This window comes from Buteo buteo, chromosome 5 (assembly GCF_964188355.1).
Source record: "Buteo buteo chromosome 5, bButBut1.hap1.1, whole genome shotgun sequence".
In the NCBI taxonomy this organism is placed as follows: domain Eukaryota; kingdom Metazoa; phylum Chordata; class Aves; order Accipitriformes; family Accipitridae; genus Buteo; species Buteo buteo.
Genome location: NC_134175.1, coordinates 37,987,408 through 38,006,026, shown reverse-complemented (window position 1 = coordinate 38,006,026; position 18,619 = coordinate 37,987,408). Strand labels below are relative to the sequence as shown.

The 18,619-nt window shown below is 45.6% G+C and overlaps 1 protein-coding gene across 10 annotated transcripts in view; it reads right to left on the bottom strand.

Annotated features, from left to right (window-relative positions):
• Nucleotides 1-18,619, bottom strand: part of BIN1 (bridging integrator 1) — a 103,247-nt gene that overhangs the window by 47,794 nt on the left and 36,834 nt on the right. For all 10 annotated transcript variants that reach the window (XM_075028715.1, XM_075028718.1, XM_075028720.1 and 7 more), the window contains exons 2-5: nt 11,183-11,263; nt 3,496-3,550; nt 2,939-3,033; nt 956-1,051 (exon numbers count right to left, since the gene is read on the bottom strand). In XM_075028715.1, coding sequence (XP_074884816.1) covers nt 956-1,051; nt 2,939-3,033; nt 3,496-3,550; nt 11,183-11,263 — 327 coding nt within the window. The remainder of the gene's footprint in view (nt 1-955; nt 1,052-2,938; nt 3,034-3,495; nt 3,551-11,182; nt 11,264-18,619) is intronic.

The following is an 18,619-nucleotide window of genomic DNA, read 5'->3' as shown; positions in this document are numbered from 1 at the left end:
ACGGCGTCACGCTACAGGGAGCGATCAGCTCTACAGCCTTGAGCGGGTAGAAAGCAACAGCAAGCCTCTTCAACCTTCCCCACTTCAGACTTCCAGGAACAGAAGAGGCTGGAAAAACGAAGCAAAAACAAGGAGCCCCAGGAGGCAAGGACACTGCTGTTCAGGGCTCATTTTACAAGCCTGTGACCCGTCCCTCCTTGATACAGCATGATCCTCTGGAAGCAACAAATATTGACAAACGTTTTAAGAGACATGTGGTGGGGAAAGGGTTGTTTTCACTGGGAAGTAGCCAAGCTGATACTTCCCATATGGTGATATCATTACTAGTGCTTCCATATGGTGAAGACATTTCCTGCATAACCTTCTCAAAACGAAGAGAGAGGAGCTAACTGTGGGGAAAGGGAAGCTCACAGGACATCATGCAAACCCAGGTCCTTGGATACAATCTCCCCCCAAAAGACGCCTGGATAGCTCTCCCCCTTCCCTACAACAAGCTGGTTACATGCACAGCAGGACTGCAGGGATCACACAGAAATCCGCTGTCCACACCTATAAAGCACGTTTGCCACTAAGTGCTTCCTCAATGCTTTGTACTTACAAGGAAGTTGAAAAACCAAAGGACTGAAAAGAGAGACTGAGAGCTTGTGAGTTATTGCTGACCCTGCCCTCCGGCACTGCAATACAATTGGAAATTTTATGGATCCTCCTATTTTGCACTTACGTTTTCTCTTCAGCATCTTTCCCCTGAATTCTTCACTCTCATTTCACACCCAAAGGAGAACATAAGATTTTCACATGACCCAGAGCTGGAAAGATCTTGGCTGCTCTAAAAGAAGAGCTTGCAGTAGCACAGCACACACATCCTCCTTAAGAAGATGGGGATGCAAGAAATTGATTCTTATGAGGTTTCACCTGCTGTGACCCTGTAGATCAAAAGGTTTAAAGAGAATCTTACTTTAATATCTGGAAACTGGCCAAGGTACGTATCCATGGTCAGAAGTGCCTGATCCACCAGCTTCTGATGGAAATCTGTCCAGAGAAGATCATTGTTCTGAAAAACAAAAGTAATGAGCTAACTATTAAGAACACAGAGCTCTGCATTTCTGGTTTTTTCTGAGAGTACTACAGTCAACGATTTCAGTTCCCCAGAGCTCTTAAGAAATAAACATTTATTTGAAAAAAACCTAAGGAGCAGAGAAGTTAGCTGAAAACAGAGATCATGCCAGAAATGTAGAAACAGAGAAGAAAGCTTGGTGCTGCTAATTCAGGTGACCTCTACAAGGACACAACACCTTTTGTGAACCTTTCTTTGAGGGACTGTCTTTTCCCCTGCAGTGCTAGCCCAAGTCTCAACAACGGAAGGGAAGATGAAGGTTAGGCTGGCTTTACCTTCTCCCAGAAGCCACAGAAGCAGCACACCTGACACCACTAGGCACCATTTTCTGCTTTTTATTACAATGCAGCTTTCTGGAGGATAACGAACAATAACAGAAAGCTATTCTAGCAGTCTTCAGCCCTCACACCACCTGCCTCCACAGCCCAATGGAGGTCACATCCAAGGCTTGCACCCTAACCTGCGCACGCTTTATCCTTGATCTTATCTTAGGCTCAGTAACTTCCCGTCAACATTTTGGATTAGGTGGAAATTGCCCCTCTCTCCTGTTTTTCCAATTAAACAAAGGGTTTTGGCTAAAATACTCAGAAAAAAACGCCTACTTTGTGTGGGTATTTATTACTTTTTGGGGCAGGAATAGCACTTTTCTCCTGCCTGACTTTTCCTGAAAGACAGAAACATAAACAAAGGCATTAAAGGGGGAGGTGGAAGGCTGGAAATATTCCTGCAGACCCACAGGATAGCTACAGTTCGTTCTCAGGACTCATGTTCCCTGGCTCAAATTCTCTGAAGGGACAGTCTCCCAGGAGTAGCTCAGGAAGAGAAAAAAGGCCAATAGAGAATGTGAAGCAAAACTAGCTGAATTACAACTGCATTATTTACTGCAACAGCACTTCCTAATGGAAAGTTTCCATGTTAATGCAAACACTGACCTGGACATGTTCAGGTTTTGTTTGATTTACCTGCTTTGAAGTTGGTATTTCCTAGGCAAGATGCAGATGTTATTTCAGGTGAGATTTTCTGCAGAGGAAAGCTGGGGAAGGGAAGAATCGTTCTCCTGCTCTCCTCTCTATTCCTTCCCCACTGCTCCCATGCCAGAGACAGCTGCAGGGAGGCCAGTCCTGCAGCCTCATGGCAGATGGATCCACGGTGCTGACCTGCCACAGCTGCTGCTCAGCAGAACAGCTGAGCAAGAGAGCAGAGGGCACCTGCCTCCAGCTGGACCAACCACACACACATGCCAAGGGGGATCCAAGCTGTCAAATGACAGGCTGTGCCCTAAGCTCCACAGAAAACACCTGGGCAAGTTGGACAGACATCACCTCACTAAGGGATGAGAAGAACAGCAGGTTGGGGTGACACGTGGCTCAGCCGAATAAGGTGGTAACTAAAATATGGCAGCTGGTGGTACTGCTGTGAGCAGGAGCTTGTTGCACAATGGCTGCTCTGACCATGCTTTGGCCATAGATTTACCTTCCCCTTTCTCTCGCACAGAGCATAAGCAATAAATGCAGTTAACCCTATTGACTCTCTTTTGGCATCCTCCATCCCTGTTTAGGCACTGTTGGGGGAACAAATTGCTTGTTGGCATAAGCATATGGGCTCTGTATAGCATTTAAGCATCTGGGGACAGTGCTCTCTACAGAGACAAAAATACAGTCCACATCCCTTCAGCTTCCCCTTCTTCCCAATGCTGAGTTTGTCTCTCCAATTATTCTGCAAAGCCATATGCCCGAAGAAATGTGGTGCACAGACACAGCTTCCAAAGCTCATCGCTGCTGACAGATCAAGCCTGGTGACCCCACATCCTGGACAGAGTCTTACCTCTGCTATTTTATTTGTGTCATCTCTCCCAGGCCAATCCGGCTCATAAACTTCCTGTAAACACTCTGTCAGCTTCTTGGAGGCCTCGTGCATGGCTAGGAAAGAAGAAGGAACTGCTTCAGAAAGAGGGAGACAGCATGTTCCTCACAGTTTAACGCTCATCCTGAGGAACAGGGACGCAGGAGCTGTTGAATGGGCTATAACAAATGCTAAGCTCTTCCTTACAGAATGTCTGACCCTTGATAAAAAAAGATGGAAAGTAACCAGGTGGAGAAAGGAACCAAGGATGCAGTCACATCAAATCCTTTGTGTTCGTTCCTCCCCTAGCAAGATATGAGAGTCTATCTCCTAAGACAGCACCACCTGTTTGGCATCAAAGCACAACCCCATTCCACCCCAGCTGGTTCTGAAGGATTCTGAAAGATCCCCTACCCAGATAAGGCTGACCTTTCCTACAACTCATGCCTGAGGAAACACAAAGAGAGGATGGCTGCAGAAACCTCACTGCGTGGGTAAGCACTGGAGACAAAACTATTCTCTGCTTATGCAGACCTTACCTTTTACGGAAGCCAAGTAAGTTCGGAGGTCCTTCTGCAGCCTCGTACCTTCGGACTGTGAACATAAGGAGAAGACCATCGTTTATTCTCCCATATAAAGAGAGTGTAAGGCAGAATCATCAAGCATTTCTAAATTAAGAAAAATGGTCTTGCAGATAGGTTACATGCCAGCCCTATGACCACACAAAACATAAATGTTAACAGGGAGACCACACAGCCCTCTGACTTGGTAAGCCCACAGATGGTGACCTGCAGGCATATTCAGCCAACAATACCACCAAGATAACTTGATGTGGGTAAAGCTGTGCTTTGCTCTTCCCAGCAGAGCCAGCTTTAGCGTTTTGATTTTGTACAAGCAACCACAGAGGGTCTTAAGGGCAACAATTAATTTATAAGCCAAGGGCTAGTGGGTCTGTACAACAAATGTAACTGAAGTGAATCTGTAGGATATAGAAGATAGATGCAATTGATTTATTTTGTACTGGTTTGGGAGCAGTTCAGCTCACCACTTTTTCCTGCCACACTGCAAACCAAAACCCCAATGCAAAGTGGGTGCAAGGGACCTCTGACCTGCCCAAACATCCTGTCTAACTTGTCCTGTGCAGCAGGGCTTACAAATACAGAATAATCACCTTTTTCTTTAGCTTTCACCGTGGAGGTGGCCTACCAGCAGCAGATCTCACTCACTAAGAAACAGAGGATTAAAACCAGAAGCTGGGCCAAGTTTTGCCAGTTTGAACCTTCAGGTGACACAGGTGAGTGCAGTACAAGAACCCAGATTAGAAAGAGTCATGGAGATTTTTACGGCAAAGTTGACTCAGGCACTGGCAATATGACCGCTCTTCTGTACTTGGATAAGCACACTCAGGTCCACCTCCCCTCTCTACTTTGCCATATGTCATTGACAGTGCAAAGCAGACAGGGAAATACTCAACAGAAACAAAAGGAAGAGAAAAGCAAGGCTTGGAGTTCAGCACCACCACCACAGAGCATGTCAAAGCAAGGGAAGGAGCAAACATCGAGTAAGAAGTACAGAAAAAAGTTTGAGAGAGATCTCTGTTACAAAAGGGTTTCTGTTACCCTGTGAGATCTCACTGGATCCTCATTATCCCCCAAATTAGCTGTAAAAACAACCATGCAGGAAAGCGACAACTACACCTCACACCTTCCTCACAGCCTGCTGCCATTCCTCCTTTTTTTTCCCAGCTTGTGTCCCATTGTGGAGGGGGGGCAGCATAATGAATTTTGACAGCTAAAGACAACTTCAGAGATGGGGAGCTCACAGGACATCTCTGACAGCTGCCTTGGAGCAACTAGCTTCAAAAGCAGATGTTTCCCATCAGCCCTCGCCACCACTCAAGAAACTCCTGCCTCAACCGAGCTCATGCTGTGATCCTTTGTGCTCTCATTGCAGCTGCACTCTCTAAGCAGAGGCTAAATCTGCCCAGCTGTGGAAGTGGCAGTGCTCGCATAGCCTTGTGAAGAAATCCATCTGCTTCCAACACTATGGCCCAATTTGTTTTTCTTGCCTCGAAAGTTCTGGATGAGTTCACATTTGTTCTTTTCCTGCTGCCATCAACAAAGGAAACGAGGGATGGGAAAGAGCTGGCCACTTTTATAAAAGAAAGTCAGACTCCTATCTGGAGAAGCATTGGAACTGACCCAAAGAGAGTATAAGAGGAAAGGAATAATGACCACATCTGCTGCGAAAGTCCTAGGAGTTCTTAAAACACAGAGCAAACAAATGTAGAGCTTTTTGCTGGCTTAAGGTGAATGCGGAAACCCGGGCAGATGAGACTTTCCTAACAGTGCAGTCAGAAACCACCAGGGAAGAGGTACCAGAGTAATCAAAGAGCACACACACAAAGGACTGTCAGGGAGGCTGAGCTGACAAGCAGCAGTTCAATCAGACTGTAACATGTGTTTGCTTGTGCCCAATGCAGGAAGCAAAAAAGTCTTAGAGGAAAGCAGTGCTGCCTGCCTAGAATTGGTTCGTGCTAGAAATCACAGACTGGAACTGGAAAGATGAGATGTCAGAACACAAGAGGAAATGGCACAGAAGAAACTATCATGCAAAATCCCTCAGATGGATCCATCGTCATCCTGCAGCTGTATCATTTTTAAGAATGACTAAATTTGAACACACAACTTTGAGGTTATCAGAAACTAATCAACAGGGAAGTCCTCTGCAGAACTTGCCCACCACACAGTTGGGCACTGCAATGTCTAGAACTGTGACTCTCAAAATTATAGCATCTAAAATCAGAAACTGCCTCTAAAATTGTGCCCATATTTGCCTAAGTCCTGCCACAGCAGCACGTGACACAACCCAAACTCAGGAACTCTTCAAGTCTTGATACCCAGTCCCAAAGTAATGGGGACAAAAGTATCCTCCGAGAGGTACACTGGCATCACAATTAAACATCAAATCAAGATTTTTAGACAGATCACCTGAAAAACCTGCAAGTTAGGGCCCAAATACTGGAGCATGCAATTGCAGCAATGCACAACTAGCCTTCTGTGTTCTCCATGCATCCTCAACACCACTTGTCTCGCTATGATGTACAGTCAGCCAATATGCAGTGCTGCATCCTGCAACTGGACTGGTCTTTCTCTGTTACCTCTTGCTGATGTTTAAAGTTGGAGTTACAGCTGATCTCCATGACTATGGGGTTACCTAAGCCTCTTAAAAGTACTAAGCCTGCCAGAGGGAGTGAATAGACTTTACAGCCTTGAAAATCTTTCTGCCGCCTTCAGATTTTACGAGGCCCATATTCAGAGTTTTGGCACGAATCCCATTTCCCCAGCTCCCCTGGGCACCTGGGGTTCCCATTCAAGTCCCTTCTTGGCATTCCCATTGCTTTATTTCTTGTCTACCAGTAAAGCAGCTCCCTTCCTTACTACAAAGGTTTCTTTTTATAATTTTAAGCATTAATGCCTTCCCAAGAAACTTTGGCAACTGCTTTCTCTCTGTGCATGCAGCACCTGCTTTCTTCAAGCAGGCTATAGCAAGCTGTCAAGTACAGCCATGATTCTGCATAAATACCTCTTGCAACGCAGTTAGACACAGTCAAATACTGTATAGAACAGAAGCTTTCAATACCCTTGAGTGCATGTTTAAGAGATGTTTCCTAAACTCAAAGGTAAAAAATGTAGGGAAGAGAGTTAAACTGGAATCTGGAAAATTAATCTACTTCCCAGTTACTGAAGAGTTTAAGGGTGTGCAGAGGGAAATTATAGAGGTATGGTTGAATCTAAAGATGTTAAAAAATCTAATAGCACAGTAATTTTTAAATTGCAAAAATGTAAGAAAGAATTAGTGTGCATGTATATATATCTCAGAGTAAAAAAACTCCACAAAAAGAAAGTAGAACTAGGAAAAAAATGGAAGATCAGTGCCGATTCTGAACCCCATATTCATTTCTCATCCCTGCACTAACAAACTGACTTAAAACCTTCACACAGGGACACTGACACTGTGTCTTGATGCAGAAGTGACCACAATAAGTCATTCTACTCAAACACACAAGTATCACCTTGTTTGAGCAGATATTGCCATACTTGCAATCACAGTGTAATTCCACGCTGTGAGCCTATAAGACAATCAGGTATAATACAAAGGACAGTATGTACAGGAAGATGCATATTTAAAAATAGAAGTGCTATGCTTGGGAGGCTGGAAGAGCTCTCTCTCCAAAGACCTAATGGAACACCTATTACTTATAGCTCTGTGAAAGAAAGACACAAGAGCGGTTTTGCTGTCCCACAAACAGGGTCCGTTCACCCAGTGTGCAAGCCAATAACACACAGAGTTGAGGTATTTTCAAATTAATTTAATTGATGCGCATGAATGGGTGCCTGTCTCAAGACAGCACACCCTTGTCTCAAAAACTCTTACATTTATACATTTAACTAATACATATGCGTTGTTGTTTTCCTTAATGATTGGTTCTTTTTTCTTCACCCCTCATGAAAATTAGTGCACAGACTGTCTTCCTCCTTCGTTGTCTTCTTTTGAGGAGGTAGTATCATTTGAGTAGGTGGTCACAATCTCCCCCTAGGAATTGCCTTTTGCCTAATTCTTTGCTAATCTTGGCAGTTCCAAGTGGTTCTTCGAGGTTTATTGATCAGACTACAATCCATTACCTTTTCTGACATAAACATAAGGCCCCATTGTCCAATAGTTAGTTCCTAAACCCTAAATCATGTCTAGTCAGCGCTTCTCTACTTTAAATATTAACTGACGCAGGCCGTACACAGGACTTCAGCAGCTCCCTGGCTATTTCAATCATATTATACATATTAATTGATAACAATTTGGTATCTTTTTGTACTTTCTTGTTTTGTTGGGGGGTTGTTACTTACAACAGCTTTCACTGAGCCCTAGCTAAGTATGTGATTTTCTGTAGAGCTGTTTCTTGGTAGTAGACAGGTTTCCTAAACCCCTTTTTTCCCCAATCTTCAGAATAAATTCTTTCATCAATATTAGTCTGCAACCCCTTCTTTACAAAACCTCCCTGGTTTTGCAGTTCCAATGAGAAGGAATTTTATTATCAGGAGTGATGTTCTACACCTGAGAGGGGCAGGTAATGTCCTGTTCCAGATTAGATTAATATAGGGCTGGAAGAGCAGACTGTGGAATTATAAAGGAAGGGGGAGGGGGAAGCATTGAAACAACAGCTCCAGGTAAGCCCCCACTCAGCAAAACTTCAGAGCTGTTAAAACACAAAGCATGAACAACTGGTGAAAAGCTCCCATCCTAGGATAACAGGCAAGCTGTTAAACTTGTTTTGCTACATAGGGCTGAAGTGGAAACTGCTGAGCGTGAAGGGTTCTTGCCTGGAAAGAAAGTCTCTGAGCTACTGACTGTAATGGTCCACAGCCAAACCTATGCTGCAAGAGCAAGGATTAAGTCCACACTGCCTGCCTTGCACGCTGAGGCTGCGCCGAACACCGTGGGGTACGGGTAGAGATGGATGCAGCCCCTGCCAGCAGCAGCTTGCATCTCATGCATTTGGTGTGAAACACTGTAAACCAACCCAGAACTTCCACACCAGTGACATCTCACGGAAGGTACCAAAACCCAGCCGCTCTGCCAGGCAGAAACACAACACAGTGCCAGGTGTAAGGGCTGCCACCAGCCTCCCACTCCGTCTCTCCAGGGAGTATTTCAAATGCAGGGGAAGAGAAGCTGAAGCCTAGCATGCCGCTGGCAGGGGCTGCGTTGCAACTTTGCAGCAGGCCTCTTGCTCCCAGCTTTGCGAGGAGAATTTCCAGGACAGATCCTTGTGCCTGTACCTGAACACAAGTGACACCGGGAAAGAGAAGGAGGGAGGAGCCTTCGAATGAACTTTTTGGGAGGTTAGTTGCCAGAGGTAATCTGTCATGAGGGAGTAATATAGGGGCCAGTTGTGCTTCTTGTCAAGCCTTCAAGAGACAGAGCGAGGTCTGTAGCCCTGCAGAAGTCTGGTTATGTCCAGTTCATTTGTCACACAGGAAATCCATCTGTCTGAGCTAAAAAGCTCTTCCTATTCAGAGCCCTCAGAGGGGCGCTCTTATATGAACCTGAATGGACAGAGAGCTGGGAAGTGCAATGCTTTCCCTTACGGCCACTCAACCACCATCTGACAGAACCACAAGACGTCTTGGTTGAAAATGAGTAAGTGATTTTTAGACCTGCTCTCCATTCATCAACAGCCCATGCATGGGAACATGTGTTAAAGTGGCCCAACACAGTCATTAGAGCCAGTGGAGCCTCTAATCAAACAGCAAACAAGGCCACTGCCTGGTCATACCCCAGCCAGTTCCACAGGAGAGCGGTTATGTCACAAGCCTGCAGCAAAAGATCCACTTTCCTCCAGACTACATTTCCAAATGGAGCAGACTCAGTAAGGAAAGCCATAGAAATCTCACACACAGCTACACTACACACACATATCACATGTATAAAAACAAGTGTGTATATATGCACATATAGCTGAAGTTTTTTCCCTGGTCTACCCAGCATCGTAGCAACTCCTGAGCCCTGGATATCCTAACAATCCAGCTAACTCACATTTATGGTTTGCCCTGTAAAACAGGCATTGTTTGCATTTATTTTAGCAACAGGGAAACTGAGGGCCAAAGCAAAACCAACAGACCCCAAGCAGCAAATGCACAGCAGCCTCCAGCTCCTTTGATAAATTATTTAGAGAATTTCATTCATGGCTTACCACTGCAAGACAGGAAAAGAAATTCAGCTGTAATGGGTACAAGAGGCAGTGCTTCTCTAACAGGCTTCTCAGTGCACCACTGGAACTCACGGCTTTGGAAATTAAAAAGCCATCCCAGACAGCCAGATCAAGAAGTCTGGATTTGAGTTTTTCAGTATTTCTCCTTTAAAATTATTATTTCCTGAGTGCCAATATTGAAAATGATATGGAAAAGTGACACCTGGTAATGTCATGTCGTCAGAAAGAAGCCAAACTGTATTCCTTTGTGTACAAGAGGATATCAGTGGTGGACATGCTACAGAGATGTTGCATGAACTGCTGGAACAGCAGCTACTATCACTGCCAAGAGAATGAGCGTTAGTCTCCAGGAATCTGCAGTCAGCTCTGGTTAGACATAAGTCAAAGTCAGACTGAAAGATTTTCATTATATTCAGCTGTGGCAAATTCCTTCTCAGCTGGTTTTGCGATGCATAACCACATCTGCTGAGTCTTAACAGACATGATGCAGCTGACACTAACAGCTCCAGAAAAAGGTTCTAAATATGTCAGGGCACAAAGGGGCTAAAAGATTTCTTCAGTGCCACCTGAGCTTTGGTGTGGCACACATTTCGTGCCGTGAAACAGAAACAACACTTCCCCTAACACCAAGCACCAGTGTGCAAATCCCCTGGGTTAACTGATGTTTTCCCCTCCTCTGGGTGGCTGAAAGCTCCAGATTAAAAAACAAAACAAACAAAACAAACAAACAAACAAAACAAGAAAACCAACAAAAAAAACCAAACAAAAACAAAAACTACCCACCAAAAAACCACCACACACCCAGTTCAAGATACAAACCTGCTGCTGTTTAAGTAGGAGGGTGGGGGAAAATTGCTACACTGTTAAAATATTTTTGTGCGCTAAAATATAGCAATGAAGCAGACATGTGAAAGAATAATGACTCAGGCCTGACACAGTGATTGTGCAAGGATGGGGAGGAAGCTAGACTCAGATCTTAGCTATGGTTGGATGTTTCCTTTTCACCATTTGCTTTCTTTGTCTCTTTTGCCCTCCACTGTGCTTCAGAAACTGAAACTGCCTTGTTCCATTTTATTTTTTATTTCTAATCTCTTTCCCATCCTACCCATCTTTCAGAGACACAATGTTGTTCTTATATCTGTGCTTCCAGCCCAGCAGGAAAAATTACATTACAAAGCAGCTGCTAACTCAAGGAAGTGTTCTGGTTGAGCTATTTCTTTTCCTAAACTTGGGTCTAGAACAACTATTATTTTTCAGCATACACTGTCACTGACTCCATGATAGGGGCACTAGAAGACACAGCGTAACTTCTCATAAGTGAACAGCTACCAGTTCTGGGTCACTTCAGTAGGCCTGTGGCATCATTTAATCTAATGGGCTTTAATTGCATATTGCAGCAGATGACTGGAAGCTAATACTGAAAGCCAGGTGTAATTACATATCGCCAATTATTTTACCAGCTGTTTGTTGAAGTTCTGCACGCACTGTTCAAACTGCTCATCTTTTGTTTCATCTGCTTTCCCAAGCTTCTGAAGGACCTGCAGAAAGAAAGATAGGAAACTTCAAACACAGATATAGCAACGCAGAGACAAAGAAACAGTTACAAGTTTTTGCTCATGAGGCTGACAGAAGGAAAATTAAAGTCTCCCTTATTCTTGCACTCAGAATTTCTGGAATATTTCTCCACACAGCCATAGTTTGAAAAAGGACTTGCAGACGAATCAGTATGAACTCAGACCTCTTATATGTTGCTGTACTGAAGAGCATAACCAAGGTTTGTCCTTCCCTGGTCTAATGCTTTTAGCAGACAGGGCAATAGCAACCCCATTGTTTATCTCCTGGACCAGCAAGAAACAAACCACACTTCCTTAATATGCTTTGAGTTGTGTGGTTACACTTACCCTGATTTAACACTAGTCTTTGGTCCAGACCGGGTGGGGTTTTTTGCTCCCAGAACAGCTGGACTGTCGTCACACACAGAAAGCCATGCAGAGGCCTCCTTAGAGAGAGAAGGTGGCTGGAGCAGTTAAAGTCCCAACTTCTTTCTACCTTCCCTCACTGTGCACATGCTTGGCAGGAGCTGGCTGTTGAGAGCAGCCGGGGACCTTACGCCATGAATCTATGTGACACTCAGTCCAAGTGTCACGTCTGAGAGCATCAGCTGACAGTCCTGTTCCTCTCACCACCTCCCTGCACAGCACACCTCCCCACAGCCTGTAAAAAAAATCCTTATCACGCTACTTCCCTTATCACCCTCCTCTCTTAATGATCTCTCCATGCAGCTAAGTGGATCGCTCCCAGGCTTCGAACAAACCATTTCATCTTCTGGGCAGGAAGGTAGGTCCATCACAAGAAGGCTGGGCAAACTGCAGCTGGGGAGGAGGGCAGCAGTCGTCATGCCCCAAAAGCAACTCCAGCAGCAGGGAGACAAGGATGTACACTATAGCTGGTTAAGCTTGATTACAACATCCTTGTTAATCAAAAATAAAACCTAACTATTTAAAAAAAAAAAAAAAAAAGCTTTGTCTCACAGGGCCAGTAAAAACAGAGAAAAGCCCACCCAGCCCTCAGTCACAGGACGTTCTGGGGAGGTGGGCTAGAAAGGGTGCTGAGGGAACATCTCGAAATGCAAAGGAACACTGGCTGGCAAGAGCATGACTGCCCAAGGAGCAGAAAGCCCTGGAAAGCTGAAGTCTCTCTTGCTCTGCTGAGCACAGCAGTCCTTTAGCCACAGATCTGAGCCATCACGTTCAGCTCCTCTTGGGGAAAGGAGGGGGTCAAGATGGAAAAGCAGGTGCATGTTACAGCCATCAGGTCCACAGAAAGGCCACTAGTAAGTGTCACCAGACCAGCCGCTCTGACAGACTGCCAGGTAGTCATGACAGCCACCAAAACCAGCCTCCTCCAGCTCCCTTTGCTACCTGGGGATCTTCTCAGAGAATGTAAAGAGGATTTTTCCCCTGCAGGGTAGGGACCAGACTTCCATGTTTGGTCCCCAAAACGGCATTGGGAAGGTCCATGCAACAGGATGTAGAACAGAATAGAATATTTTCTGCTGGAAGGGACCTACAATGATCATCTAGTCCAACTGCCAATGCACTTACTGGCTCTCTCTCATCTTTTTACACTGCCAAGGTGGAGGACATTTGTGTTATGTCTATTTGGCTAATCTCAGTTCCCCTCTCCCCCATATAAGCACGGATATCCCCAGCTCACCCCTGACCACAATACCTGACTTTAGCACTAGACATGATAAATCAGTGCAGTCATTCAGCACTCAGCTCATAAGTCCCTTATTTAGGCTGGGATTGAATGTCTAGGAGGGAATCACTGGTTTTCATTCTCCCTCTGTTCAGCAGCATTTCTTGACCTCCAGGAATTGCTGAGGTATTCACGTGTCAGCAAAAAGAGGGGAAAGGACACATACAGATGGAGACTGCCTTCTTTGTGACCAAGGGCTGAACCAAAAACCTCCAGAGTTAGAAGCACAACTTGCCTACGGCTCAAGTGACAGCAACAAACACTACAGCTACAAGTGCCTAACATGCCTGGTTAACCTGTCTACGCAGCAGGACACAGCATGAATATTGCCTTCTTCCTCTTAAACCCTTGGCACATAAGAGCTTGTTGGAGAGCAGAAGCAGCAGTATTGGTTGGACAGGCAGAGTCCTGTACACCAGCTACTGGTGCCTCCTTTGCTCTTCTGCTCCAGTGAAGAGGAACGCATGCCACAGCAACACTGCTGCTGAGGCTACACATTCCTCTGCCCTGCCGGCAGGAGGGAAGGATTCAGGATGGCCTCATCTTTCTCATCAGGTGGTATGGTGAACCTCTGCCAGAAAGGATGCTGCTCAAGGCCCTGTGTTCAGGCCCTAGGCTACCAGATCTATGGAGCACAGATTTCCTACCTGCTGGGTGACTTCCTAGATGTCCAAAGAGCCATCACACCAGTAGTGCCCATCACTGATAACAAAGTACACAAACTGCAAATTCCAAGGCAGAATGGTGTTCCCAAAGTGCAGATCAATAGAATTATTGGGGATATAAAGGAGCTCTTTATGGAGCAACGCATCTGTCTGGCTAGGCAGCAGACATGATGCTTTCAGGCCTGGAGGGGAGGGAAGGAGACCATTTAATTGGGAGGAATCTGGAGTATGTCGCCAGGGTCAAAGGTTTAGAACAGCCTCAGTACTTCCTGGTGTAAACCACTGAGCAGCACCCACAGACTATTCATTGCAGCAGCCACGTGCCTGCTTCCCACATGTCCAATAAGTTAATCTGCAGTTCCGCTGCTCCTTGGGGGACATGCACACTGAGTCTGGGGTCATCCGGCCAGCTGGGAAGATCTTGTTCCCCTACGCTGAGGTGCTCTGCACAAGTCCTGCAAAACGCTGGGCACTGGAAAGGGCCCTAACTCACAGCCACTCTCTAAGGAAAAAACTCCTGGTGCAACAGCAATACTCAGCTAAGGAGCAGCTCTGAATGAGGGGGGAGGAAGTAAGAAGAAACCCAGCATTTTTCCACAGAGATGACATGGGGGGGGTGAAACAGAAGACTTAGGGACACCAGCAGAAGAACAAGGCAAGGAAAACAAAACCAGTTACAAGAGAAAGGCTGTGAGAAGTGAATCCCTGGCTACACCAAAAAACCTGCTCTTGCTTCCTACACTATTCCACCATCTGGTACTGAAGGCTTCTGCCCCATACCTGCTGGCCCTATAGGCAAGTCCCAGCCATACAGCCCCCTGATCCCTTTATTACTTGCTATGACACAGCAAAGAGACAACAGCCCTGGGCTGCAGCAGGGCAGGGGTTATCTTCTCATACCACTCTCCCTCAAAAACAGATCTACCCCATACAAACAGCCCAAAGGTCAAACCCTAAGTCATTTGAGCAGCATAAAACAATGGCTTCATAAGGCTGGTCCTCAAGCCTGCTCCCAGCTCGCCCATCAAAGAGCCACAGAGGCATGCCGTACTAACGAGTCCCTCTGGAGCCCCTAAACCAGCCAGGGATGGAGCAGATGGCCCTGGGCGTGCTGCTGACTGCAGGCATGTCTGTGTTCACTGTTAATAACCCGTGAGCTCACAGGACAACTCCCCTCCCCGGGCTGGTACGTGCCGTCATAGGTCAGGCTATTCCGGGTGAGCCACGGCTGCTCCCTCCCTTCCCCTGCGACAGTCTTTAATCCTCCAGCTCACTGCAAAGCCAGATAAAGTTCGGATGGAAACTTCAGGCTGTTTGATAGCTATTAATGGAGCAGATTTACCAGGGTAGGAGTCGGGACCCCGCCACAGCTCCCAAATCTCAGGGTGGATCAGAGATGGTGTGATCTGTCAGCTGCTGCCTGGAGGCAAACCACACCAGGCAGCAGGCATGGATCTGGCATTTAGAAGATTAAGAAGCAACCATGGCTAGGCTCCTTGGTCTGCCCTTGACCTGAGAAGTCCTGGCCCTCCATAAGGATAGGGACCATTTCAAGATGGTGCAAGCTAGGGTGAAGGAGGGAATACTTTGTATGAATCCCACAAAACACCTTGTGGGATGGATTTCAGAGGGGGCTCCAGCGTTGCTGTGGTTTTCAGTCTTGGCTCACCACGGATTCACTATGACAGGATGGGAATGTCATCCCAACCCATGTTTTCGGCCTCAGGCACTGGACACCATTTTCCAGTGTTTCTCAGAAACCAGGTTTCTTCCAACAATTAGCTAGATCCGCAGGTGCTCTGTGTTTCTCAAACTAGGACCACAGGCACCTGGCCAGCTACTGCAGCATTTCCAAACAGAGCCAAATTCCACCCATGGAGCCTCAGTTTTCCCTGCATTTGAATAAAAGCAACAAGGAACAAGGAGACTCAGAGTTTCACTGAAGTTTTAAAAGCACTTTAAGATCCTAGGAAGCAAGATGCTATTAACAAATAAGTAAATTATCACATTCCTCTCATATAATTGATGTATTTGTAATCTGCTGTTGCAGGCAGAACTATTTGCAGTAAGCTTTGAATTACTATACTTTGAGAAGTGAGATAACACAGAAGTGACAGAGAAATCTGGAAATCCTCTGTACCAGAAATCTGGCATTCTGCTAGCAATGGTCATGAAATAGCCTTTAAAAACAGCAACTTGTCCCAGCAAAATGGAAAGTTTGCTTAGGGAAATCCAAGCTGCAGGTTTTTCTCAAACGCAAGACCGTAAGATTCACAGGATGACTGAGCACTACCTAAACACCGCAGCTTTGTAGGACTCAAAAGGAAGCATCTTAACTGGCTGCAGTTTACTGTCTTTTTTCCAGGTGTATAGGAGGAAGCATTCCTGAAGGGCAAACCCCAGCACTACTTAGCACAAGGTCTCCCATGCTCTGCTTTGAGCACTAGGCATGAAGGAAATGGAGATCTGGAGATCAGCCCTGTGACCACCAAACACACTGACACAGAACAGCAATCACCATTAGTGACAAACCCTTGCCGGCAGTACAACAGCAGCTAGCATCAAGAAGCAGTATCAGACCAACTAAAATGCATTTCTGCTTTGCTCTAAAAAGCAACTGTAACAGATTCAGATTTATGCTTTCTAATAGAGAAATATACACCAGCTGCTTAATACATCCACAGTTCTCACTCAGCACCTTCCCTCGCTCTCTTCTGAAATACCAATGCCAAAACAAAAGCCTTGAAAACCCAAATATTCTCAGCTAACCCCACGTAGACCCATTACGTGAACCAGTAACCTAATAAAACTCTACTTTCCATGGCATATGGGCCACCCAGGCGAAAGACCAGTTTAGAGAATGCAAGTGATGAGTAGGAAGGCAAAAAATAAACGCAGCTTGTGGATCCCAAAACAAGCTAAATCTGCATCAGAAACATCTGAATTTAGGGTGGTCTAGCCCCGATGAAGGGGGAGTCATTATGTCCACAGCCAGAGAACTTGAGCCCTGCAGGTCCACATCTCACTCCCCACTGCATCAGAGAAGGGGCTGCAGTTACATCTTACCAATATGGGCCCAATGCTCCCAAATCACTCCATCTCCTGACCTCGCCACCCCTCATAAATGATGCTTCTGACTTCTGCTGTATCTGCCAACTCCAGTGCATAATCTCCAACTACCAACTGGGCACAGAGCCAGTAAATACTGTGACTAATTTTGAATTGCAACAAATTGGCATGTGTCAATGGGTCAACTAGCAACAGAACAAATAAATCTTTGATCTCCGGCCGCTGCCTATTCTTCCATGGAAGACATTATACTTGGAAGAGGGGGAGAAGAAAATAGTATCCAAGTCAGATGGAAAGCACAAAGCCATGTAACTTAATAAGGTAGAAACAAAGGAAACTTCATAAACTTTTTTAAGCCTGGTTTCTTCTCTACCCAAATGAAATGTGACTTTTGCTCAATGAAGTAGATTTTTGCTCATGGAATAATTTGGGTTTTGCACCCAGACTCAGGGAGAAAAGCAGAAGGGGCAGTGGGAGTCCTGCTCCCCCTCTGACCCTCCCCTGGGAGCAGGGCATGTCCTCCTGCCCTCCATGCCTGCCTCTAGGATGGTTTTGGGGACAGCCTAGCTTTCCTCATGCAAGCCTGGCACAATTAAGTCTTTCTTTGAAACAACTGGACAAAGGAGGATGGGGGTGGAGAGGAAGAAACTCCAAACATATTAATGCTTCATTTTAAATCGACAAAATTATTCCCATGGCTGAGCAATCAGCAAGAGCCTCGGATCACTGGAAGATGGGAAAGGGCAATGTCGCACTTGATGCAGACAGAGCAGTTCTTGTTTGCTTCTTACTTGCTAACAAGGTTCAATAGATCCTGCAAAGATAGGACATTGCCTCCGTCACTGGGCTAAGAGTTGGGAAATAGGGTTCAACATGGCATTTTGTTAGAGACTTCCTGAATGACCTGGAAAAGCCATGTCCAATGTCACATCCATCCAGCTGTAAAGAGGAGTGTTTGTTCAGCATGTCAGAGTCACCAAATTTACCCCTGGCTTCTCCAGCTGGCAAAAAGGAAAGAGAGATGACATGAGTAGCTCTGAGTGCTCAGCTCAAGACACACTAAGTTTGATTTTCACAGGTGTCCCTCTAATTAAAGAATGTGAGGGTTTGCATGCTTAGCCATATCCTAAACCCCAGAGTTTGCATGCTTAGCCATATCCTAAACCCCAGCCTAACTAGGGGGAGAAAAAACCCAAACAACTAAAAATATAATTTTCTGGTTACATTGCAGTGTTGAAGTCTCAAAATATCCCCCAAAATATGCTAACAGTGAAGAATTTAAACCCTTAGAATAAATTGCATGGAGATCCTTTGCTAATGAAAGACTTCAAAAAAAGTTAGACAAGGATCTCACGTGTGATTTAAGCCAGACTGATCCTTCTCCCCTATAGGGGATGGATCTTGTAAGGCCCTTCCAAAGCTAGTCTTCTCAAATCCTGAAGATGACAGCAGCAGAAGGTCAATCACTTTGTCTCTGAACAAATATCCTTCACAGAAAGGCCTTACTCCTTCCTCCATATCACAGTCAAAAGTGTAACATACATCCAAGCACGACTAGATAATAATGGCATGCATAGCCTATTGTCAAAGGAACACGTCACTGCCACCTTCCCTAAATGGCACTACATTGCAAAATTTCTGTAGAAGCAAGAGTCACACTGCATTGCCTCGAAGGCTGAACTCAAATATCTGCCTCTGACAGCTACTAAAGAGCAGCCTCACCATGACCTGCACCTTCAGGACACACCTCTCGAGTTTAACATGACTCAGTATGGACACATTGGGTTGCCTTACAAGGTTCATCCTTCTCCCTCACTCTGTAGTCAATAGGGAAAAAACAGGAGCCCCACTTTCTCATTCTGAATGACTTCCTGGAGAAAACTGCTTTCCCATAACTGG